General features: G+C 46.5%; 1 protein-coding gene across 2 annotated transcripts; it reads left to right on the forward strand.

Annotated features, from left to right (window-relative positions):
* The first annotated feature begins 11,815 nt into the window (after positions 1-11,815).
* On the forward strand, positions 11,816-25,123 carry MUC20 (mucin 20, cell surface associated). Of its 2 annotated transcripts, XR_011487133.1 has the most exons (5): positions 11,816-11,957; positions 17,608-19,002; positions 21,332-21,423; positions 23,647-23,889; positions 24,158-25,123. XR_011487133.1 is itself a non-coding variant. In XM_020893586.2 (4 exons), exons 1-4 carry the CDS (start codon positions 11,858-11,860, stop codon positions 23,713-23,715), a joined length of 1,656 nt encoding a protein of 551 aa, XP_020749245.2. In that variant the 5' UTR covers positions 11,816-11,857; the 3' UTR covers positions 23,716-24,006. The 2 variants fall into 2 exon arrangements, 1 of the variants encoding a protein (XP_020749245.2); XM_020893586.2 differs by lacking the exon at positions 24,158-25,123 and having other exon boundaries at positions 23,647-24,006.
* Positions 25,124-25,998: the final 875 nt, after the last annotated feature.

The following is a 25,998-nucleotide window of genomic DNA, read 5'->3' on the forward strand; positions in this document are numbered from 1 at the left end:
GACTGACTGATTTGATCTCCTTGGAGTCCAAGGAACTCTCAAGAGTCTTCAACACCACAGCTCAAAAGCATCAATTCTTTGGCACTCAGCTTTCTTTATGGTCCAACTCTCACATCCATACATGACTAGTGGAAAAACTATAGCTTTGACTAGACAGGCCTTTGTTGGTAAAGTAATGTCTCTGCTTTTCAATATGATGTCTAGGTTTGTCATAGCTTTTCTTCCAAGGAGAAAGCATCTTTTAATTTCATAGCTGCAGTCACCATCTGCAGTGATTTTGGAGCCCAAGAAAATAAAGTATGTCATTGTTCTGATTGTTTCCCCATCTATTTGAAGTGATGGAACCAGATGCCATGATTTTTGTTTTTTTAATGTTGAGCTTTAAGCCAGCTTTTTTCATTCTCCTCTTTCACCTTCATCAAGAGGCTCTTTAGTTCCATAATGGTGTAATCTGCATATCTGAGGTTATTGATAGTTCTCCTGGGAATCTCGATTCCAGCTTGTGCATCATCAAGCCAGGCATTTCTCATGATGTAATCTGCTTGTAAGTTAAATAAGACGGATGACAATATACAGCCTTGACATACTCCTTTCCCAATTTGGAAGCAGTCCGTTTTTCCATGTCTGGTTTTAACTGTTGCTTCCGGACCTGCATACAGATTTCTCAGGAGGCAGGTAAGGTGGTCTGGTATTTCCATCTCTAAGAATTTTCCACATTTTGTTGTCATCCACACAGTCAAAGGCTTTAGCGTAGTCAATGGAGTAGAAGCAGATGTTTTTCTGCAATTCTCTTGCTTTTTCTATGATCCAGTGGAATTTGGCAATTTGATCTCTGGTTCCTCTTCCTTTTCTAAATCCAGCTTGGACATCTGGACGTTCTCGGCTCACATACTGTTGAAGCATAATTCAAGTACATAATTCATTTACTGTTGAAGGATTATTGCTTTACAATATTGTGTTGGTTTCTGCCATACATCAATATGAATCAGCCATAGGTATACATGTGTCCCCTCCCTCTTGAGCCTCTATCCTTTGTTCATTTTTAAATTGGGTTATTTGTCTTTGTTGTTATAGAGTTTGTGAGAATTCTTACATACTCTGAATAAAATTCTCTTATCACCTATGTTATTTGCAGATGCTTTCTCATCCCATGGGTTGTCTTTTCACTTTTTTGATAGTATCATTAGAAGAACAAAGCTTCTAAATTTTGATTAAGTCTACTTTATTCTTTCTTTTGTCACTGTGGTTTTGGTAGAATTCTCCAGGCAAGAATACTGGAGTGGATTGCCATTGCCTTCTCCAGGGGATCTTCCTGATCCAGGGTCAAACCTGGCTGGGTCTCTTGCGTTGCAAGTGGATTCTTTACCATCTGAGCCACCAGGAAAGTCCACATCTGAGAAACTACTGCTTAATCCAAGGTCATGACAATATGCAGAGTTTTATAGTTTTAGCTCTTACATTTAGGTCTGTGATCCATGTTAAGTTAATATTTGTATATGGTTCGAGGTAGAGGTCCAAATTCATTCTTTTGCAGATGAATATCCAGTGTTCCAGCACTATTTGTTAAATCTATTTCTTTAAAAAAATTTTTTATTGATTGATTTTTGGCTGGGCTGGGTCTTCATTGCTACCCTGGCTTTCCTCTCACTGTGGTGAGTGGTGGCTGCTCTCTAGCTGTGGTGCACAGGCTTCTCATTGCGGTGGCTCCGCTTGCCGCGGAGCACCGGCCCTAGGGTGCACGGGCTGCCGTAGCTGTGACTCCCCAGCTCCAGAGCACAGGCTCAATAGTTGTGGCACATGGGCTTAGTTGTTCCACTGCATGTGGATCTTCCCAGACCAGGGATTGAACCTGTGTCTCCTGCACCGGCAGGTGAATTCTTTACCACTGAGCCATCAGGGAAGCCCAATCTGTCTCTTTTTAACATCCCTTTTTCTCCAGGCAGCTGCTTCCAATCCCAGCCCCTCTGCTGCCTTGGAATGGATCACCACTGCAGGAGAGGAAGCTGCTACTGTGATGAATTCTGCCTTGTGGTACCAAACTGCTGCCCAGACCGCTATGCCCTCTGCAAGCCCAGGAATGCACAGGCAGGCTCCTTTCCATCCCCAGGAGAGCTAGAGGCTGTGACTGACAAGGCAAGCCCCTTGCCTGTATTTCAGGCCAAGGCCAGGCTGTGGACTGGGTGATTCCTAAGGTCCCTGACATTCCCAAGATCCTGACATTTTGTCCATTTCATATCAAAAGGGCCTACACATTCCTCCCAGGTTTCTTTGCCCACTGTCCCTTGCTACCTGCTACTCTTCCCTGAGCCACTTTTCAGGGTCCCACAAGGAGAGGTTCAGCTGTTGGTGGTTGGGGAACAGGGTGGGGAAATAAGGGTGGCTGGGCTCCCCTTAACGGTCCTCGCTTCTCCTTCAGTATAGATGCCTCTTGACCTGTCCTGTGTAGACTTCTGAGGGCAGACAGGAAGGGGTGGGAGGCAGGGATGAGGACAGGAGCTTTCACCACGTTTTCTCAGCTCCTCAAACTACCAGCATGATGCTGCAGGTGGTGCTGAGGATGGAGAACCCATCCAGGGCTGTCAGAAGCAATGTAGACTGGATGCAGAGCATGTGAGTGCCCTGGAGATGCCCCTAGAAGGGGTGGCCAGCAAGCTGCTACTGCCTCCCTGGCCTCCAGGACCCAAAGTTAAGGAGCAATTACCAAAGTGGGCAAAGGGCCTGAGGTGGGTGGAGCACCATGGCAACCACGGGGTTATGGTAGAAGCCAGGGTTCCTGCCTGTGAACACTGACACTAAATTTCATATGATTCTCATGTGTCAGGGAATACCATTATTCTTTTGACTTTTTTCAACCATTTGAAAATGTAAAAAAAAAAAAAAATTCTTAACTTGTGATTTATAAAAAAAACCAGAAAGACAGATTTGGTCCATAGGCTGCGGTTTGCTGTTCTCTGCCTTAAATCATCCTCTGTCCTTTATTTTCCTTTTGAGTATTGGCTTCAGCCCTGATCTGTCCAGCTCTGCCCAGCATTGGAGGAAAGCTCTTGGCCCCCACCCTGGCATGTTACAGCATTGGGCAGAAAGAAAGGCAGCCAGGACAATGGAAAGAGGTTGGACAGGTCCATCTGAATCCAGATAGACCTGGGTTCAGAGCCTGGCTAAACTTCAGCCTTCAGCCTTCTTAACTTTTCTGAGCCTTCCTTTCCCCATTTGTATCCTAGAGCTTGCCTTGTAGGGTTCTTGTGCAAAGGTCTGGTTCTTGGCAGATGAATAAGAGAGCGCTGTTATTTGGGGAAACGTAATGGAACAGGCCTTCACTTACTGCTCACTCAGGTCCGGCAGCTTCTCCAAACCAACCTCCTAGGGCTGCCCCTCTTGATCACCATGAAGGGACTCAAGAAGAGAGCCTGATACCTACCTGGAGCTCCTCCCCTACCCTCTACCAACAGGGCCCTGGAGCAGAGCTCAGCCTCCTGCCCTGGGCCTGCCAGGGCTACAACACGGGCCCAGTGGTGCTACAGTTCTCCACCTACCACCCTGTGTATCTCCCCATTGGTTCAACCAGAGGAAACCTGTTGTTGTCCTGCTGCTAAGTCGCTTCAGTCGTGTCCGACTCTGTGTGACCCCAGAGATGGCAGCCCATCAAGGCTCCCCCGTCCCTGGGATTCTCCAGGCAAGAACACCGGAGTGGGTTGACATTTCCTCCAATGCGTGAAAGTGAAAAGTGAAAGTGAAGTCGCTCAGTTGTGTCCGACTCTTTGCAACCCCATGGACTGCAGCCCACTGGGCTCCTCCGTCCATGGGATTTTCCAGGCAAGAGTACTGGAGTGGGGTGCCATTGCTTTCTCTGCTGTTGTCCTAAACATGTTTAAATGTGCATAAAATCAGTCAAACAAGTTATAAAACAGAAATTTGGCTCACGATGTTTATGGTTTTGTGATGGTTACAGTAAATATAGTAAATATATGTCTTGAAAGTAGGAAGTAAAAGCCTAGTGGTGCTGTGACTGAATAATTCTTGCCTCTCTCCTCAGTATTCCTTCCTGGGCTCTGTAGTACTGCCTATGAGTCCTGACATAGCCTGCCTGAGGCCTGTGACCTCTTGCCCACCCCCTTCTCTTCCCACGGGGCCAAAAGTGGCAGGGGACCTTCCTCTGGTGTGCTGGGAGCGGCCTCCTTGGGGTCTCCTTGAGCAGGATTTCAGAGCACTAGGAAAAATGATGCCACTGGCTTTGGGGTCCACTGAAACCATCTTTTCCTCCCAGACTTGCTTTTCTTCCTGCTCTGTGCACAGTGCCCTTCTTTCCGGCCTCCTGGACTCCAAACCTCAGGAGCATTTTTCATGTCTCTATGCTCTGGATTTCTTCTGCAAGGTGCCAAGTATTTTGAGTTCACATCTGCCCCCTTCATATCCCACTGCCCAAGTCCTAGGTCACAGCCCCTTACTGGTCCTCTTGCCCTTACTGGTCTCAGCCCACATTGTACCACATCGTACCCACACAAAGCAGAGCTCTGCTGTTGCCAGTACCCCTCACTCAGAAACCACCCCTGGTCTCCCACTCTCTAGAATAAGGCTAACTTCCCATGTGTGGGGGCTTCCCTGGTGGCTCAGATAGTAAAGCGTCTGCCTGCAATGCAGGAGACCTAGGTACAGTCCCTGGGTCGGGAAGATCCCCTGGAGAAGGAAATGGCAACCCACTCCAGTATTCTTGCCTGGAGAATCCCATGGATGGAGGAGCCTGGAAGGCTACAGTCCATGGGGTCACAAAGAGTCAGACATGACTGACTGACTTCACTTTCACTTTCCCATGCGTGGCCTGCTGAGTCCTCCTCTCCATGGACTCAAGGCACATTTCTGGCCTTATCTCCTGCTGGTCCCTCTCTCACACCTTGATTCCAGCTAAACAGAATGACTGGTCATCCCCATCCAAGGCTTACTCTAGACCTTTGCTAATCTGAACACTGGCTTCTAGTAAATGATAATAGCATAGGAGGCCCTGTCAGCACAGAACCTTGTTATTGGCTAGTGGGTCTGTTTTAGCTCAGTTTCTCCGAAAGCAGAGTCTGAATGAGTTACTTAGGGACCTGATCCCGAGGAGTGGGGAAAGAGGAAATGGCACAGAGAAGGGAGAGCCGGTTAAAGAGGTATTAACTAGTTGGCCCCTGCTATGGCTGACGGCTGCTCCATCCTTGGGAACTTCCAAGAAGCGTGTTTGAGAATCATCTGTCCCAGCAATGAAACAGGGAACATCTGTCTGTGGGCCCCCATTCCCCTTGGTTTGTGAGTTGCTCCCCAGGGCCCAATTCTCCCAGTTCTTCACTGCTGTATGTGAGGGCTGAGCTTCCAGAAGCATCCCAAGCCTCAGTATCAGGGAGGTCCTGGAACAGAGGCCAGTTGGCACGTGGCAAGGCTCTGCCTGCTCACTGCTGGGAAGCTGGTCCCTGCAGCAGTGGCTGGAATAGGCAGCAAGGCAAAGAGGACTTGAAATGGTGCCTGAAAGCTGTCCCACATCCTGGCTCTATGGAGCACATGCTTTATGCCTTAGTTCTTCCAGCCACAGATGTTTTTTCCTCCCCAAGGATGCAGGAACCTGAAGGAGAGACAGCCCTAGACCCTGTTTGGGGTCCCACACCTCCAGAGCTTGAGACCTCCCTTCCTTGCCAGGAAGAGTTTTTCAGGGCAAGGCTCCGTGGAATGTGACCTCTCCAGTGGGGATCAGGCTGTGGGCCTCATAGAGAGCCCAACAATGCTGATTTGCAGGCTTTTTCTCCTTTCTTGAGTCAGTGCTCGTTCCTTCCTAATGCCCAGAAACTCCATCTCCTTATTTCCTGTCTCTCCTACATTATCCCCCACCCCAACCAGGGTCCCCACAGATGTTCCAATACTGACACAGGTTCCTCATTAGTTGAGTGTACAGGTGGTGCACATGGGCATGATTTCTACCCAGGCCTCCATCATTCCTCCCTGTGTCCGTCTAGTATCTTTCCTGTGAAAGCCATTTCCCTGGCAGTGGCATACAACCTGGGCAAAGCCCTGAGAAAGCAGAGGGCTTCCTGTAATGTAGGTAGAAATCACAATGAGAAATTCATGTCCACAAAAATGTCTAAAATTAAAAGGACCAGTGGTACCAGTGTTGATGAAAACATGGAGACTGGAACGCTCATATGTTGCTGGTATAGTATGAGTGAGCACAGTTAATTTAGAAAACTGTTTGATGCTGTATACTAAAGCTAGACACGTGACCCAGCAATTTCACTCCTGGGTGTATGTATACATACCTGAGACATATACAAGATTATTGATAGTGATATTACTCAGAATAGTGAAAGACTAGAAATAACCCAAAAGTCCATCAATAGAAAAATTAATTGTGGTATATTTCTACAATGGATACTACCTAAAAACGAAAAAAGAATGAACCACTGTTATATACAACAACATGGGTGAATTTCCCAGGCATAATGTTAAGAAACCAGATGCAAGAAATTATGTATGCATAGTCCCATTTATACGAAGTTCAAAAATAGGCAGAAATAGTTTTCAGTGATAGAGGTGAGAAGGGTGGTCTTTGGAGAGATATTGACTGGAAATGGACACAAGGAGCCTACTGAGATGTTGACAACATCCTATATCTGATCTGAGTAGTGAATGCATCCTGGGTGTTCAGTTCAGTTCAGTCACTCATGTCCAACTCTTTGCAACCCCATGGATTGAGCACACCAGGCTTCCCTGTCCTTCACTATCTCCTGAAGTTTGCTCAAACTCATGTCCATTGAGTCGGTGATGCCATCCAACCATCTCATACTCTGTCACTCCCTTCTCCTCCTACCCTTAATGTTTCCCAACATCAAGGTCTTTTCCAATGAGTCAGCTCTTCACATCAGGTGGCCAAAGTTATTGGAGCTTCAGCATCAGTCCTTCCGAAGAATATACAGGATTGATTTCCTTTAGGATTGAGTGGTTTGATCTCCTTGCTTTTCAAGGGACTCTCAAGAGTCTTCTCCGGCACTGCAGTTTGAAAGCATCAGTTGTTTGGCATTCAGCCTTCTTTATGGTCCAACTCTCACATCCATACTTGACCACTGGAAAAACTGTGGCTTTGACTATATGGACCTTTGTTGGCAAAGGAATGTCTCTGCCTTTTAATATGACGTCTAGGTTTGTCATAGCTTTCCTTTCATGGAGAAAGCATGTTTTAATTTCATGATTGCAGTCACTGTCCACCGTGATTTTGGAGCCCAAGAAAATAAAGTCTGTCACTATTTCCATTTTTTCCCCCATCTATTTGCCATGAAGTGATGGGACTGAATGACGTGATCTTAGTTTTTTGAATGCTGAGTTTTAAGAATTCACCAAACTGTATACACTTGAGATTGGTGGAGCTAACTCTATGTGGGCTGTACCCTAATAAAATAAATGAAGGAAGAGAGGGCTCCCCAGAAACAGAGGTTTCCGTGCTATAACCCAAGGAAATTGGGGTTAGGGTATGGAGGGGTCTGTTCTCAGGGCTTTGCAAACTTAGATGCTTCCTCCCACTTCTCTTTATCTACACACTTGGTACCTGTGGAGACTCACTCAGACCCACAGAGTTGGTATAAAGATTAATATTTAAAAAATTCATTTATTTGGCTATACTGAGTCAGGATCTTAAGTTTTGGAACTCTTAGTTGCAGGGATTTACTCCCCTGACCAGGGGTCGAACCTTGGGCCCCTGCATTGGGAATTTGGAGTTTTAGTCACTAGACCACCAGGGAAGTCCCATAAAGATTATTTGAAAGAGGAAACATTTGACCTATAGATGATGCAGAAATAAATGTTATCTGAACTTCTCTTATCTGACTAAAGCAGAGCCTTCTAAAAATACAGCTGCCATTAATCCCTGTCCAAGGGATTTTCCAGCTAATTTCAGCTGCCATGGAGACAGGCCGCCAATAATATCTTCCATGTTTTCCCACAGAAGTGCTAAGCTCTGTGCCTTTGTTAAGGGCGGTGTAGAAACCTTTATCTCTGGTTATTCAGTGAGTTACTCTTTACTGAACAGCTCCATGGTGCATGTGTAAGTAAACTTTATCTCTTCTCCTGTTCATCTCTCTTTTCTCAGTTAGCTGGCCTCCAGTCACTGGACCCAGGTTGGAAGAGGAAAAAGGTTTGCCTCCCAACAAACACAGAACTTGTTTTCTGTGGCCTGTGGGGCTATGCTATAGTTCAGTGGCCTAGCAGATCTAGAACCTTATATTTCAAGGACGTTTTACTGGGTTAACTCTTTTATCAGACCCTTTGCAGGCCAGTGCTCAGGCTTTAGTGGATACCCTTGTCTTGAGTTGAATTCATCCCTAAAATGTGCACTGGCTTATTGAGGGGGAGGGAGTTCTAAATATTCTTGATGAGAAAGCCAGACCCAAATGACAACTCCATCCTTCCATTGGTTCAGGTTGAGAAATCTGTAGTTTTCTTGACTTCTCTCTTCCTTTGACAGCCCACATCAATCTAGCAAGAAATCACATCAGCTCTACTTTCAAAACATATCCAGGAAAAAAAAATAAAACATATCCAGAATCTGATTGACTCTCACTACCTCCTCTGACACCATCATGGTCAGAGCCACCCTCGTCTTTCACCTGGATTAGGACAAAGCCTTCTAACTCCCAGTTTCTGTTTCAGCACAGGGCTGCCAGAGTGGTCCTTCCAAATCCCAAGTCAGATTTCATCACTCCACAGCTCAAAACTCCCCAGGGGCTGCTCCCAGCTCATTCAGAGACCACCCCCCAAGGCTGGCAAGGCCCTTTATCACCCATGGCTTATCACCCTGCTCCCCTGACCCCCAACTCTGCTCTCTCATGAGGCTCCAGCCACATGGGCTCTTTGCTGTTTCTTGATCTAGGTCCTGCCTTAGTCTCTGGATCTTTATGAGTTCTGCTGTTTGGAGTGTTCTTCCCCATGTATCCACTTGACTGACTTTCTCACCAACTTGGAGTCATGGCTCAGATCCCATGGTGTTATTTAATACTGCAACCTGCCCCTCATCTCTGCATGCCACACATACCAGGTTCTTCTTACCTATCTTTTCCCTCCTTTTCCCCATAACATTCATAATATTCCATAATACTCATCCCTATACCATTCACTTACTTATTATGTTTATCGTTTGAACTCTCTTGGTTCACCAAGGAGTTAGTTCCACAAGGGCAGGGATCTGTTTTACTCAGTGACGTATCCTGGGTGCCTAGAACAGTGTCTGACATCTAGTAAGGTGCTCCACATATGTTTGCTAAATTAATAAAACTAGCCTCCTATGCTCATTCAGAGTTAGACCTGAATTGGGCTGAACAAAATGTTCAGGAGCTTTCTTGTTAAAACTATTATGGCCTCAAGGTCAACAGTCATGTGTCCAGCCTTGGAAATTCCCCCAGGTACAGAGGAAGATGGACTGACAAAATTCAGCAAAACCCAGGAAAGCATTCAGTCAGGCTTCCCTTATAGTAGATTCCTGGTTAGATCCCATCATAGGCAACTGGGCTGGAGATGAGCTGTTGATTACTAGATGATGAAAAGAAAAAGGAAATGGAGAAGGAAATTCCATGGTGGTGGGGTGAAAAGGGCACCTGGAGTACCTCGGTCTGTAGTTTAAGCCACCAGCTGCTGGAATGAGGAAGTCTCTTTCCTCACTGGGGTGGGGCAGACAGGTGGGTCAGGAGGAGAGGGAGGTGGCAGAAAGTAGCATATTCTTGCTGAATTTCTCCTCTGTGTTTTCAAGGGCGAAACTTCACACTAAATCACTCACTCATTACTATGTGCATGCTCAGTCACTCAGTTGAGTCTGACTCTTTGAGACACCATGGACTGCAGACCGCTAGACTCATTACTAGATCTGATCAAACAGAATTCAGGTCTTTGCTGTGGCCCCAGGGCCTCCTAAACTCCCCCAAGGGGAAATTCATTCTCCCATTTTATAAAGTGAAGGACTGAGGTTGAGCAGGATGGTGGAAGGGCTCAACCTAGCAGGACAACTCGACAGATTAACAGTGTGGTTGGAACAGGGGTCCAGGATTCCTGATCCCAAATGCTGGGTTGAGTCTCAGACAGACCCCCTTGGTCTCCTCTCATTTAGTCTTCCTGCCCAACCCCCTCACCCCAACCCCATGCCCTAGAATGACTTCCTTCTCCTTCCAGGCCACAGAGCCCTTTATCCCAACATGGGGGAGGTTCTGTTTTTAGTTTATTTTTAACAATCTTTTGGCCATGCTTCATGGCATGTGGGATCTTATTCCCCAGTCATGGATCCAACCCAAATGCTCTGCATTGTAACTGAGAAGTCTTAACCACTGGACTGCCAGGGAAGTCCCCAGGGTGAAATTCTAGAAGGCAGTGTCTTACATGAAGCAGAACCTCAGCCATCATGGCCAAGATGACCTCAGAGGCCATGACAGAGGCCCAGAGAAGCCAAATAACTTGTCCAAGATCACATAGCCCCTAGGCCATAATTAAGGAAGGAGCTGGAAACAGAACATAGACCTTCTGGATTCCACTTTAAAGTTCCTTCCAGCCATGAGATTTTTGTGATTTCTTGATGCTTGTCCAACAAGCTTTCCTCTGCTCTAGAACTGCTTTCTCCACAAAACTCTGACCCTGAGACCCCCAAGGTCCCTTGTCTGGCCTCTGGCTATGGCCATAACAGCCTACGTCCTGGGCCCTTCGAGGGGATAAGATTCTTCACTGGGACATTTGGAAATATATTCTGTAGCCTCATTCCCCTTCTTGTGGCCAAATCCCCAAACTTCCCTCAGTCATTACCTTCAGTGTCCCCCCCTCCCAGGTCTGGGGACTCAGACCGGCACACATACCGTTTCCCTTCTTCGAGGTGTACTCTCCCTGCCCTGCACCTACTGGCTGGCCCAGGACATGATCCTGCCTCTGGCTGGGATGTAGGATCCCAGGATGTAAAGACAGAAGGATGTTAGGGATCAGAGTCCTTCCCCACACTAGAGAGTTGTCTCCTGCAAACCTCAGGGGGCTGTTCCTCCTATGACTTGAGGATCTGAGTGGACAACAGGGTTTGTTTATTGAGTCCTTAAAATGTATGTGTTTTCAATAAGCACCAAGTATGTAGGTGCTATGTTAGAGCCTTTTTATTGCATGTGATCCTCAAAAAACAGCCCAGTAATTTAAGGATTAGGCCCATTTTACAGATCAGGAGGTTGAGGTTCAGAAAGCTCTTTAGTTTGCCCTTGACCATAGAGGTATTAGGGCTTCCTTGAGGCTCAGCTGGTAAAGAATCTGCCTGCAACGCAGGAGACCTGGGTTCGATCCCTGGGTTGGGAAGATCCCCTGGAGAAAGGAAAGGCTATCCACTCCAGTATTCCAGCCTGGAGAATTCCATGGACTGTATAGTCCATGGGGTCTTAAAGAGTCGGATACTATTGAGCGAGACTTTCATTTTCACATTCATAGAGGTAATAAATCCAGAATTAGGAATAAAACCCATGTCTCTCTAACTAGAAGTCAAAGTCCCGTGCACAAGGCGGGGAGAGGGGAAAGCTTGTGGGAAGGGGGAGCATGTATGAAACACTTTCTGCCATGGTTTCCCTGGTTGCAGGAACCAGGGTGTGAATATCACAGTGGAAAGGATTCCATATCTTCAAAATTTAGGTAGGAGGAGTCAGTGGGCAAGTGGGGCAGGAGGGTTGGCTCCTTGTCAGTCCTGACACGCAACCTGCCAGCTCTCAGCTGTGCACTTGAGATCACCTGGCTGCATCCTGGAAACTAGCCAGTCACACCTAGGCAGGTGGCCCGCCCATCCTCCGCAGGTTGAGGAAGCAGGAAAAGGCGGCAGTGAGAGGAGTGGGCAGAGCTGCTGGCAATGGTGGCTGGAGTCCCAGCTATGATGAGCTTTCTCTGGTGCCTGGCTCTGCCCCTTTTCTTCTACTGCTGGGAGGCTGGGGCCCCCAGGAGCTCTGCAGGTAAGGAGGCGAGAGGCTGCCTGTGGGCTTCTCTCCTGACTCTGGGTGGGAGTTTCTATACCACAGCTCTTTGTGGGTGTAAGTAGCTCTCTTGGGTTAGTTACAATCAATCAAAAAGCTATACAGCCTTCCCAGGTGGTGCTAGTGGCAAAGAACCCGCCTGCCAATGCAGGAGACATAAGAGATGTGGGTCAGACTCTCTGAGTCAGGAAGATCTCCTGGAGGAGGGCATGGTAACCCACTCCAGTATTCTTGCCTGGAGAATCCCATGTACAGAGGAGCTTGGTGGGCTTCAGTCCCTAGGGTTGCAAAGAGATGGACATGACTGAAGCGACTGAGCATGCATAAAACTATACTCAAAGTATTGCGTGCGTGTGTTCTTAGTTGTATCTGGCTTTTTGTGACCCCATGGACTCCTCTGTCCATAGGATTATCCTGGCAAGAATACTAGGGTGGGTTGCCATTTCCTTCTCCAGGACATCTTCTCAACCCAGGGATCGAACCCACATCTCCTTCGGCTCCTACCTTGGCAGATGGATTCTTACCACTGAACCACCTGGGAAGTCCCACTTGAAGTATGACTGTTATTGATAAAGAATACACAATGGCAAAGGGTCAGCTTAAAAGCATGTGACGCTGCAGTCTATGCAAATGTGAGGTTGCTATGGGTTTCTTTTTATGCCCTTGAGGGTGTGAGTATGTGTGGAGGGAAGAATAGGGAGTCAGGGGGTGCAGGCTGGTGACAAATCTGATTAAAGCCAAAGAATGTAGCTTGACAAGATTCTTCCTCCTTCAAGTTAATGTTTTAGCACAGATTTCCTTTAAAAGTCCATTAAATTTTTAAAAATTTTATATTGGAGTATAGTTGATTGAGAATGTTGTGATAGCTTCAGGTGCATAGCAAAATGACTCAGTTATACATATACATGTATCCGTTCTCCCCAAGCCCCCCTCCCATCCAAGCTGTCACATGACTTTGATCAGAGTTCCCTGTGTTATACAATAGGTGCTTGTTGTAAAAACCTGTTTTTGTTCGAAAAGTCACAGATGGCTTGTGGAGGGTGGATTCTGAGAGAGGCAGGGCTTTTATGAAAGAAAAGAATGAACACTGACTGACCTGTAATAGAAATAGTGCCAAGCTTGTCACATGCATTATCTTTTGTAAAAATAGACTGTATTTTTTAGAGCAGTTTTAGGTTCACAGCAAAACTGAGCAGAAAGTACAAAGATTTCTAAAGAGGCCTTGTCTCCCACCTTCTCACCACCCCCTCCATTATCAACATCTCTCACCAGAAATATACATGTGTTACAACTGAGAAATCTACAGTGACACATCATTATCACACATTGTCTTTCGAAACTTAATTTTTTAAGAGCAGTTTTAGTTTCACAGCAAAATGGAGAGGAAGGTACAGAGATTTTGCATATACCCCTGTCACTAGCTTTTTAATTCTCACAATAACCTTGTGAGAGATACATTCTCACCCTCATTTATCCCCTGCCCCCCAAGTGGGGAGCCCAAGTGAGGCTTCTAACCAGCATAAAGTAACTCTGCAGAGCCAGGAGTTTATTCCACACATCATGCCTAACCATTGGACAGCACTGCCTCCTGCACTCATTATCTCCCAGGCGTGTGCTTCACATTTAATGTAGTGTTTCCAACCAAGTGAAATAGGTCCCTCAAGCTCCACTGTACAGATGGGACAACACAGGCATGGAGCCGGGAGACTTGGCCGGGTCACAAGTTTGGTAAGCGGCAAGCAAACAGAGGAGAGGGGACTGGAATTCTGGGTCCAAAGTCCACATGCTTTCCTCTCCCCAAGTTTGATTTGAGGAATGGTTCAGGAGAGCTGCAGCACTCTAGAGCTATCAAGGGCCAGGATGGGCTTTACTCTGTTTGAGAAGACCCTGGGCAAGTAAGAGAGTTGGGTTGGGGGTTGTAAGAGCCCCAAAGGCGAACAGGCGATGGGTTTGGGAAGCCTGAGGAGGTTCCACAGCAGGATAACACCACTGGGCTCCCAAAAAAGGAAGAAAATGTGTCAGGGGAAGTCAGCATCAGACCCCATGGTTGGGTTTCAGGCTGTGTGGGCTGCCGCAGAGAAGCGCTGCCTCCAGCTGTGGGGACTGAGGAGCCTCAGAGAAACTGAAGTGAGGAGAAGCAAGTAGATTCCTGCAAAAGTGTGAGGTGTGTGTGTAGGTAGACAACACTGAATGGGCAATGAGAACGAGGGCCATGACCACATAATCAGCATGTGGGTACAGCCTGAAACTCTCGCTGTATGAAAGTAGGTTGTGTGATTTCAGGCGGCTCCTTGAGAGGCCATGGTCGGGGAGAGATGCTTAATACTCCCAGAAGGCTTGGGAATGGAAGCCGTACTCCCCTTCCTCTCTGGTGCTTACCCCCATGACAAGGCAGGTAGGAAACGCTCACTGGTAGGAGACAGTCAGGATTTGCACCAGTAAATCATCAGACTCCAGCCAGCAGGCAACACAGCTATGACTAGAGCGCAGTCTCTTGCTTCTTAGCCCAGTGTTCCGTCATCATCCAGTGGGAGACACAAGAGGACAAGCCAAGAGCCTCTTCTGATATCCTCGATAGAGATGACCAAATGGCCCTGGCCTTCCCGTGGGTTCTTGGGTACTTCTGGGACAGTAGGTCTCAGAAAAGGCCATCTTAAACCATCAGAACCCTCCAAAAGTGTGCATATGCTTTTATCATTTCCTTCCAAGAGTAGGGTTACCAGATAAAACACATGGCAAACTTGAATTTCAGGTAATGACTTTTTCAGTATGTCTTAAATATTACATGTACAGGAGGTGGTGAACAAAACTATCCCCAAGAAAAAGAAATGCAAAAAGGCAAACTGGTTGTCTGACGAGGCCTTACAAATAGCTGAGAAAAGAACAGAAGCAAAAGGCAAAGGAGAAAAGGAAAGATATACCTATCTGAATGTAGAGTTCCAAAGAATAGCAAGGAGAGATAAGAAAGCCTTCCTAAGTGAACAATGCAAAGAAATAGAGGAAAACAATAGAATGGGAAAGACTAGAGATCTCTTTAAGAAAATTAGAGATACCATGGAAACATTTCATGCAAACATGGGCACAATAAAGGACAGAAATGGTATGGATCTAACAGAAACAGAAGATATTAAGAAGAGGTGGCAAGAATACACAGAAGAACTATACAAAAAAGATCTTAATGACCCAGATAACCACAATGGTGTGATCACTGACCTAGAGCCAGACATCTTGGAGTGCGAAATCAAGTGGGCCTTAGGAAGCATCACTACAAACAAAGCTAGTAGAGATGATGGAATTTCAGCTGAGCTATTTCAAATCTTTAAAGATGATGCTGTGAAAGTGCTGCACTCACTATGCCAGCAAATTTGGAAAACTTGGCAGTGGCCATAAGACTGGAAAAGGTCAGTTTTCATTCCAGTCCCAAAGAAGGGCAATACCAAAGAATGTTCAAACTACCACACAATTGCACTCCTTTCACACGCTAGCAAAGTAATGCTCAAAATTCTAAGCTAGGCTTCAACAGTAAGTGAATCATGAACTCCCAGATGTTCAATCTGGATTTAGAAAAGGAAGAGGAACCAGAGATCAAATTGCCAACATCCATTGGAGCATAGAAAAGCAACAGAATTCCAGAAAAACATCTATTTCTGCTCCATTGATTATGCTAAAGCCTTTAACTGTGTGGATTACAACAAACTGTGGAAAATTCTTAAAGAGATAGGAATACCAGACCACCTTACCTGCCTCCTGAGAAACCTGTATGCAGGTCAGGAAGCAACAGTTAGAACCAGACATGGAACAACAGACTGGTTCAAAATTGGGAAAGGAGTATGTCAAAGCTGTATATTGTCATCCTGCTTATTTAACTTTTATGCAGAATACATCATACGAAATGCCAGGCTGCATGAAGTACAAGCTGGAATCAAGATTCCCGGGAGGACTATCAATAACCTCAGATATTCAGATTACACCACCCTCATGGCAGAAAGTGAAGAGGAATTAAAGAGTCTCTTGATGAAGGTGAAAGAGGAGAGTGAAAAAGCTGGTTTAAAAACTCAACATTCAAAAAATGAAGATCATGGCATCCAGTCCCATTGCCTTATGGCAAATAGATAGGGAAACAATGGAAACAGTGACAGACTTTATTTTCTTGAGCTCCAAAATCACTGCAGATTGTGACCGCAGCCACGAAATTAAAAGGTGCTTCTCCTTGAAAGAAAAGCTGTGACAAGCCTAGACAATACATTAAAGAGCAGAGATATTACTTTGCCTACCAAGGTCTGTATAGTCAAAGTTTTGGTTTTTCCAGTTGTCACGTATGGATGTGAGAGACCATAAAGAAGGCTGTGTGCCAAAGAACTGATGCTTTTGAACTGTGGTGTTGGAGAAGACTCTTGAGAGGACTGCAAGAAGATCAAACCAGTCAATCATAAAGGAAATCAACCCTGAATATTCATTGGAAGGACTGTGATGCTGAAGCTCCAATACTTTGGCCACCTAATGCAAAGAGCCAACTCATTAGAAAGGGCCCTGATGCTGGGAAAGATTGAAGCATCACTGACTAAATGGATGTAAGTTTGAACGAGCTCTGGGAGATGGTTAAGGACAGGGAAGCCTGGCGTGCCGCAGTCCATGGGGTCAAAAAGAGTCAGACAGAACTGAGGGACTGAACAACAACAAATATTACATATTACAAATACACATACTAAAAAATATTTATCATTAGCATTATTCTTTATTTCTCTGACAAATTTAACTGGGCAGCTTGTATTTTTATTTGCTAAATTTGGCAACTCTCCTCAAGAGATCGGAGAAGGAAATGGCAACCCACTCCAGTGTTCTTGCCTGGAGAATCCCAGGGATGGAGGAGCCTGGTGGGCTGCCATCTATGGAGTCACACAGATTCGGACAAGATTGAAGCGACTTAGCAGCAGCAGCCTCAAGAGATACCTCGGCCCCTCCCCCTCGACAGACAGGAGAGGCATCTATCAGCTCATAAATAATCCTGCTGCAGCCTCCCCTGGGGAACAAATGGCTGCTGGCCCTCCACTCCCGTGACCTCAGAGGGTCATTCAAGCGAGCAGAGAAGTTCTGCCCTATGGAGTTGTTGTTCAGTCACTAAATTGTGTCTGACTCTTTGTGACCCCATGGACTACAACATGCCAGGCATCTCTTTCCTCCACTACTCCTGAAGTTTGCTCCAAAAAATCGATAGGAAGGTGACAAGGATTCTTTCAGAAAGTTCTGAGAGTTGTGGTTCCTGCTCGACAGTTCTTGGCTCATTTGGATCTTCTGATTTTCTTTGCTCCCTCTTGAATTGGGATCCTGGCCCACACATTCACTTTGATGACTTCAGACCAATAAGCTTCTCGATTTGGGGGCTAGCTTGCCTCAAGTGGTCCATCAGAGGCAAGGGCAATCAGCCGGGGCAATCCCAGTTCCATGGCTGCTACATGGGGCTGCCTTCCCAATATTGCCTCCTCTTCCTTGAAAATATAGTTGAAAAATAAGGTCAAATGATCCCTCCTCCCTGCTTCCTCCCAGTAGTGCCCAGGGGTAAATCTAAGAGCCTGTGTCAAGTCAGTGCCCTGGGATCCACAGCTCACAGAGTTGCTTTTACCCAACACAGGCCCCAGTGGATCAGGCCACACAGAAGTGGCCGCTGTGACTCCGGAGGTCTGGACAAGCTCAGAGGAAGTCTTTCAGGCTACTGACCTCACTGATCCCTCTGCGCCAAACCACTCCTCTTGGGAAACTCAAACCCTGAGCACCCAGACCTCTGACAGGACCTTCATCAGAGGCAGCACCGTTTCAGAAGCAGAGACCAGGGAAGACAAGACCATGGCTCTCATGACAAGAAAGCCTTCCAAGTTCATGGCTGTGATCACTGCTCCCATGGCAACATCATCCTCAAGTGGCAGCCCCATGGGACGTGTAAGGACCACTGTCATAGGCAGTGAGCTCTGGAAAGGTGTCTTTGAGAACCTTTGCACTTTTGACAGCTCTGAAGAAGCAAAGAGAATCTTGAAATTCACTTACATTTCTGAAGAAGCTGAGGCCCTATCCTCAGAGAGCAGTGCCTCCTCTGACAGCTCAGTTCCAGCCGTCACCACCTCACAAGCCCTGTCAGCAGACATCACTGCTCTGACTAAAGCCTTGGTTACCTGCATCACCAACATCAAGGTGATCAACTGCAGAGTTATGGAAACAGAACCAACTGCCGCCATCCCTGGGACCTCACACATAGATCACAGCTCCACAGGAGGACAGGCTCTGACCACCCCTGTGAGGTCAGCCTTGCCTGACTCCACTGAAACAAAACCACACCTTACCAGGAACACAACCTTTGTTGAGACCTGGACAATAGCCCACGCCACAGAATCAGTCACACCTGCTGTCACAGTCATCCTCAGTAGCACCTCAGAAAAGGAAATGACAGCAGCCAAGGCCACTACCCCAAGTGGAACCTTGGTGACAGTCAGCAAGAACCTCTTGGAAGAAAGCTCAGCCCTCTCTGCTGAGACAACAAGCGACACCAGTATCTCAGAGATAATTACAGTCTTCACAGAGGATGCGACAACAGTAAGCAAAGTGACTTCCCCTGCTGGGTTCTCAGCTATGGTCTACAGCTTCTCCGAAGAAACCTCCACCACGAGTTCCACCTCCTCAGAGACTTCTACCACACACAGCACATTCAGTGGGCCCATTCCCACCATTAGCAGGAGCTCTCTTCCTTCTTTCCATCTGCCTATGGTCGACAGCATCCCAGAAACAAGTGTTATCTCAGCCAAGACCACAGCCTCAGCCAACAGCAGCCCCACAGCCTCAGCTGACAGCACCCCAGAAACAAGTGTCTCCTCAACCAAGATCACAGCCTCAACCAGTAGTAGCTCAGAAACAAGTGTCACCTCAGCCAAGACCACAGACTCAGCGAAGACCTTGAAAACAGCCAGCGCAGGTGGAGGGAAGCCCTCAACAACCCCAGCCACCACTGCTCGGACAAAGTGGACAGATATTACTCCAGGTGAGTGGCTCCCCCGCGTGTAATCTTTGGGAATTTGGAGTTTGGCTTCTGCATGTTTAAGGAGATGGGGGAAAGGAAAAATGAATCTGGAGGCTTCTTCTGAGCCCTGTCTCACATGTCACCTTTTCATGATGTTCTAGTAACAAAACCAGTAACAAGCAGAATTAAGGTAGGGTATGGAGAAAATTCAGCACCGGAAGTGTGGAGAAATGGTTTGGGATCTTGTCTTTGCCCTGAGTGATGTAGGACAGGTCCCGGCCCAGGTTCCTTCCCCTCTGAGCCTCAGTTTCACCTCCAGTACCTGGAGGGGGTTGCAGTGAAGTCCTTTCCAGTTCTGTCATTCCATGAGGTTAACTGTTGACTAACTACTGTGCACCAGGGAGGGGCCAAATTTTATCTAAAAGACACAGTCCTCATGCTCTGAAAGCCTCTGGTTCAGTCAGAGCCACACCAAGTGGAAATTGGGAGAGTTTAGCTCGCAGGATGCACTTTATGGAATTGGTAACGTAAATGGTGGGGGCTTCCCAGGTGTCAAGCAGAAGAAGCAGGTTCAATTCCCGGGTTGGGAAGATCCCCTGGAGAAGGAAATGCAACCCACTCCAGTATTCTTTCCTGGGACATCCCACAGACAGAGGAGGCTGTCGGGCTACAGTCCATGGGGTTGCAAAGAGTCGGACCTGACAGCAGTTAAACAGCACTTGCAAGTGTAAATGGTGACTTAAAAATCAGTCAATAAATTGGACAAAGATTTGGGAGTTGAAAGCTACATCTTGAGACAACTTCTTTAGGGAAGAAGCCCCTTGTCAGCAGTCAGCCCAGCTTCTGGTCAGCCTGGAGACTTCACCTCCACTTCCCATCATCTTTCCTCATGCCTCATCCCAGCAATATCCTCTGCTTGCCAGGCTTTTTTGGGAAGGTGAAATAAAAATATTAATCACAATCACCTTACTGAATATCTTTTGAATTTCAGGCAGAGGTGATATAAAAACATTTCACAGCCAGTAAGCATGGCAGCAGCTGACGGTTCTCTCTGATGGCAGGCTTTGCATGTTATTTCCCCTAACTAAACCTTCAAAACCATTTTATGGAGTGGGTGTTCTTACTCTAACTGACAAGTGATAAAATACATTTAAAGACTGTTAAAAAAGTAGCAGTGGAATTCCAAATGAAAGTCAGCTTGATTCCACAACTCAGAGTCTCCTGTTGTGCTTTTATTTTAAAAGTTTAAAGTATTAATATTTTTCTTTTAAAAAGATTTCATTTATTATGTGTTGATTAGATGATACATTGACATGATTTAAATTTCAGTAAGTACATAGATTACATCTTAGATGTCTTTCTGCTATTGCTGTCCCCTTATTACCCAATTTGCCTTTCATACGTATCTGATGGTATCACTTTGTTGTGAATCCTCTTCTGGACATGCAATATGCACATGGAAGCGTAAAAAGGAAGAGGGAAGATATCTTTATATTATAGCAATATAATATAGATATTGATACTGTATCATATAGCTATAGACAATATCTATCTTCTTTTTTAGGCAAATGGAACATATGATAAACACAGATCTCTTGATACAAAGCTATTTTTTGGTATGGCTTCTCAGTATTTTGTTTCACCATAATTTCTTTAACCAGTGTTTTCTGGATGGACATTTAGGTCATTTCCAGTATTTTGTTATCATGAACAAAAAGTGCTGCAGTAAATAATAATTTTTCAGTTGTGTTATTTACTGTAGGATAAACTTTTAGAAGTGCAATTCCTGGATTAATTCCAATAGTAATCTGATAGGAAGAATTGACTAAAAGGTGGCAGGTAAAGCTTAAGGCTCAAGGAAAGAATGAAGTTGTCTACAAAGCCTTTAAGTCAGGAAGGCTGGATTGAAAGGCAGCTGCCACCTTAGCGCTGGACGAACTGGCCGAGCACATCCCCTTAAGAGACCTGCTTCTCTGCGGCCTTTCTCTGGTTGGCCCCATTCCCAATAGCTTCACCCAGGGCCCCCAGGCCTTCAGAACATTCTAGATTCACTTTCATTTCTCCTTCCTCACACTACTCTTTTGACTTCTCCACATGTGGAAGGGGCCTTTACTCTTCATTTTCTTCCCTCTTGTTGGGAAGACATTATGATGGGTCCAATTACTGGAGAGAAGGAATCCTCTCTTTGCAGTGAAGAGAGGGAACACTCTGTGTGAACACAGACACACTTATACATGAGAGTAAGCGCACATCTACAGAGCAGGGACAGAAGCTGGGGACCACAGTTCACATCTTGATTCTGGAAATGACTTACCCATGCTTTTGTCTTCTCATGGTTCTCAACTTGCAGGCGCAGATGGAGGTTTCCTCCTCCTGAGGCTGAGCGTTTCCTCCCTTGAAGACCTCACTGACCCCAGAGTGGCAGAGAGGCTGATGCATCAGGTGAGCAGGCACTCTTTGTGCTGGGGAGTGAAGGAAAGCAAGAGGTTCTTGGAGATGCTGGGGAAGATCTGCAGGATACAGAAGAGCTGCTGCTACATTAGGGAGGGTCTAGTTTCTTGTGGAGTGTTAGGAATGAAATCTAAGAATCTCTCCCTGGCTTTGTTTCTGCCTGTTTTTTCTGAGTACTAAATTCCCCTCTCTGCTATATATATATATATATATATATATATATATATAAAAATTCTTTCCATCATCCCAATTTCCTTAGGCCCTAGGAAGATCAGGCTTTCTGGTCCCTGGGAGAAGGTTAATGTTGTTAATGGACAGATAGTCAGGACTTTAGTTGCATGTGGCAGCAACCCAGTACATCGGAGCTTATTTAAAAGGCAGGGAATTGGCTGAAAAACCTAGAAGTGGCTGTCCAGCTTCAGGTCTGGCTGGATCCAGAAGCTCAAACAGGATCATCAGGATTTTCTTTTTCTTTTCCCCTCTTAGCTCTGCTCCCTTCATTCCCCAGAGTCTTTCATATGTAAGGAAAGGCAGTTGTGACAGTGCCAGATTCACAGGGCACTTATCTCTCCCAAGTGCCTCCTAAGGAAGGACTGATCTCATGGACGCAGAAGGGCTACCACAACTGACAGCCTGACCTGAACCACATGGAATGGAATGGAAAAGAAATAGGGATGCTAGACAGAAGGGGGAAAAAATCATAGATGTATGCTCTAGATGGACATCAAGATTGTATTTGTAGAAGCTGGGAAAATTATCCTAAAACCCAGATCCTTGGACAAAGCTTCTAGTGCTGGAATTCTGGGATTACAGTTTGGGGGGATGGTGTGAGTCACTGGAAGGTTAGAATGAGTCAGCTCAGCCTAACTCTTATGTCCACATCTTGCTGCCAAGGAATGATGGGAAGAGGGAATATTTGGGCTCAATAGGTCTGTTAGTGGAAGGAGGGACTTAGGACTCCCATAAGAAAGTCTCTGAACATGGCTTCCCTGGTGGTCTTTGGTGAAAAATCTGCCTGCCAATGGAGGAGATGCAGGTTCGAACCCTGGGTGGCGAAGATCCCCTGGATAAGGAAACAGCAACCCACTCCAGTATTCTTGCCTGGAAAATCCCATGGACTGAGGAGCCTGGCAGGCTACAGTCCATGGGGTCTCAGAAGAGTCAGACATGACTTAGCAACTAAACAATGAACACAGCATGGGGTTTTGAAGAGGGGCAGCCAAATAAATGACAGATTCCCAGGGTGTGATAATCCAAGTAGCAAGTGTTAATCCAGCCAGAGCTATGTCAGATTTGAACCCTTCAAACTGGAAACTATTTCAGAGTCAGAAAGAAGGTGTGGAGATAGGAGCAGATCAGCTGAGGTGTAGGAACTAGGCTATGCAGCTGTTGGGTATCAGTTCCTGTTGTGAGCTGGTTACTGGTGAAAGCTCAGAGCTCAAACAAGAAGCTCTGCAGTTAGGTAGATCTGAGTATGAGCTCCAGTTCCTAATTGTGTGAACTTCTGTAAGTTACTCCATATTACTTTCCTCCCTTGTAAAATGAGGCTAGTACTACCTGCTTTATGGGGCTTCCCTGATGACTCAGCAGTAAAGAATCCCTCTGCAATGCAGCAGACACCAGAGATGAAGGTTCAATCCCTGGGATGGGAAGATCCCCTGGAGGAGGAAATGGCAGCCCACTCCAGTACTCTTGTCTGAAAGATTGTATGGAAACAGGAGCCTGGTGGGCTACAGTCCAAAGGTTTGCAAACAGCTGGACATTACTGAGCACACACACACATGTGTGTACACACACCCCCCCACACACACACATAACCTGTTTTATAAGGTTTTTTGTTGTTCAATCGCTAAATCGTGTCCAACTCTCTTGCGACCTCCTGGGCTATAGCTCACCAGGCTTCTCTGTCCATAGGATTTTCCCGGGCAAGAATACTGGAGTGGGTTGCCATTCCCTTCTTCAAGATTTCTTCCTGAACTAGGGATGGAATTGCGTCTCCTGCATTGACAGGCAGGAGATCCCAGAGAAGTCCCTGCTTTATAAGGTTACTGTGGGATTTAAATGGTAGGAATGACAGCCTATGTCCAGCCTGCAAGAAGCTCAGGAAGCGCTACTGGCCTCTTCACACGTCCTCTGTCCCTTCCTGTCCTTGGCCTGTGGTGAGCTCGCAGGCCACAAGGGCTGGAAGTACCACCTTCTCCTTTTGCCTAACAGCTCAGCCATAAACTGGACGTGCTTACGTTTCCTGTCCAAGTCTCCCTGCTGCATGTCAGGAGTGGCTGAAGAACACCAGCTGCAACTAGGCACAGTTGCATGCGGAAGGGAGCAGTGCTGCCTATGACCTGGGCCCCACCACGTCTGGAGCCATGTTACTGTGCAGAGATGTACCTGGAAGGTTCCCATGTAGATCAGCAGATCACGGCCTTACCCAGACCCAGTAGTGGGACCCTGGCTCACGTATGCCTGGGGGTAGTGTGTAGGGAGGAGGTGGGGTCTGCCCCTTGTTGCAGAGATGACCTTGGGCTTCCCCTGGCATGTGTGCTGTGCTTCAGTAAAGAGTGAGCTGATCACCCACCTTTCACCTATTGTGTGCTTGCATCCTGCATTAAAAGTATACTTGGTGTGGCTCAGGGATAACTGTATATGGTACAGGAATTTTGTGCACCTTCACCACTACCTCCCTCCTTCATGCTCGTCTGGTTCTTGGCTTGAACTTTGATTACAGTGCTGGCCCTGGAACCTGCTGAACTGCGAAGTCCTTCAGAGCAGGAACCACATCTATTTATCTCAGGATTCCTTGAACCTAGCAGAACACCTGGCCTGGAATAGGATCACAGAGAATGCTTGGTAAATTGACTTGAATTTTAAGTTTTCGACACAAGCAGTGCTCAATCATTCCTCCCCCATAACTTGCAAGGCATATTGTCTTTTAAAAATTAAATGTGGACTTCTTTTCCATTATAGAGGCAAAACTTGCTTTTAAAGCTTAGAGAAATTCAAAAGGACCGAGGAAGGAGAAAAAAGAAATGAGAAGAGGAGGGGAGGAGAAAGAAAGAAACATCTAAAATCCACCTCTAGTTGTCTGGAGTTGTCTAGTTGTATCTAACAAAACCATTGTTAATGTACACGTTCAGTCTCTCCACATGCATGGTTCTAAGTGGATCGCCACCAAGGGGCACCTTACATTCAATATTTCCAAGATTGAAAGTACTCAGCTTACCCCTAAACCTGCTCTGCCTGCATCTTCCTCATCTCAGTTCAGTTCAGTCGCTCAGTCGTGTCCGACTCTCTGCAACCCCATGAATCGCAGCACGCCAGGCCTCCCTGTCCATCACCAACTCCCAGAGTTTACTCAAATTCATGCCCATTGAGTCGGTGATGCCATCCAGCCATTTCATCCTCTGTCATCCCCTTCTCCTCCTGCCCCAATCCCTCCCAGCATCAGGGTCTTTTCCAATGAGTCAACTCTTCCCATGAGGTGGCCAAAGTATTGGAGTTTCAGCTTCAGCATCAGTCCTTTCAATGAACACCCAGGACTGATCTCCTTTAGGATGGACTGGTTGGATCTCGTTGCAGTCCAAGGGACTCTCAAGAGTCTTCTCCAACACCACAGTTCAAAAGCATCAATTCTTTGGTGCTCAGCTTTCTTCACAGTCCAACTCTCATATCCATACATGACCACTGAAAAAACCATAGCCTTGACTAGACGGACCTTTGTTGGCAAAGTAATGTCTCTGCTTTTTAATATGCTATCTAGGTGGGTCATAACTTTCCTTCCAAGGAGTAAGTGTCTTTTAATTTCATGGCTGCAATCACCATCTGCAGTGATTTTGGAGCCCCCAAAAATAAAGTCTGACACTGTTTCCACTGTCTTCCCATCTATTTCCCATGAAGTGATGGGATCAGATGCCATGATCTTAGTTTTCTGAATGTTAAGCTTTAAGCCAACTTTTTCACTCTCCTCTTTCACTTTCATCAAGAGGCTTTTCAGTTCCTCTTCACTCTCTGCCATAAGGGTGGTGTCATCTGCATATCTGAGATTATTGATATTTCTCCCAGCAATCTTAATTCCAGCCTGTGCTTCATCCAACCCGGCGTTTCTCATGATGTACTCTGCATATAAGTTAAATAAGCAGGGTGACAATATACAGCCTTGGCGTACTCCTTTTCCTATTTGGAACCAGTCTGTTGTTCCATGTCCAGTTCTAACTGTTGCTTCCTGACCTGCATACAGGTTTCTCAAGAGGCAGGTCAGGTGGTCTGGTATTCCCATCTCTTTCAGAATTTTCCACAGTTTATTGTGATCCACACAGTCAAAGGCTTTGGCGTAGTCAATAAAGCAGAAATAGATGTTTTTCTGGGCTGCGACGGACCGCGCAGAAGCACAGAAGCGTGGCCGTGAGGAGCCACCCCTTGCCCAAGGTCAGGGGTAGCGACCGAGAGCGCCAGGCTGCGACAGCGCAGGAGCGGCGGCGGAGAGGAGCTTCCCCGCGTCCGAGGTCAGGGGCTGCGACCGAGAGGAGCTACCCCACCTCCGAGGTCAGGGGCGGTGGCCAAGAGGAGCTA

The sequence above is a fragment of the Odocoileus virginianus genome, chromosome 4 (assembly GCF_023699985.2).
Source record: "Odocoileus virginianus isolate 20LAN1187 ecotype Illinois chromosome 4, Ovbor_1.2, whole genome shotgun sequence".
NCBI classification, from domain to species: domain Eukaryota; kingdom Metazoa; phylum Chordata; class Mammalia; order Artiodactyla; family Cervidae; genus Odocoileus; species Odocoileus virginianus.

Coding starts and splice junctions, on each gene's coding strand:
- MUC20 (XM_020893586.2), top strand. CDS start 11,858: ATGGTGGCTGGAGTCCCAGCTATGATGAGCTTTCTCTGGTGCCTGGCT. Junction 19,003..21,331: donor GTGGACAGATATTACTCCAG/GTGAGTGGCTCC, acceptor CTCAACTTGCAG/GCGCAGATGGAGGTTTCCTC. Junction 21,424..23,646: donor CAGAGAGGCTGATGCATCAG/GTGAGCAGGCAC, acceptor TTTGCCTAACAG/CTCAGCCATAAACTGGACGT.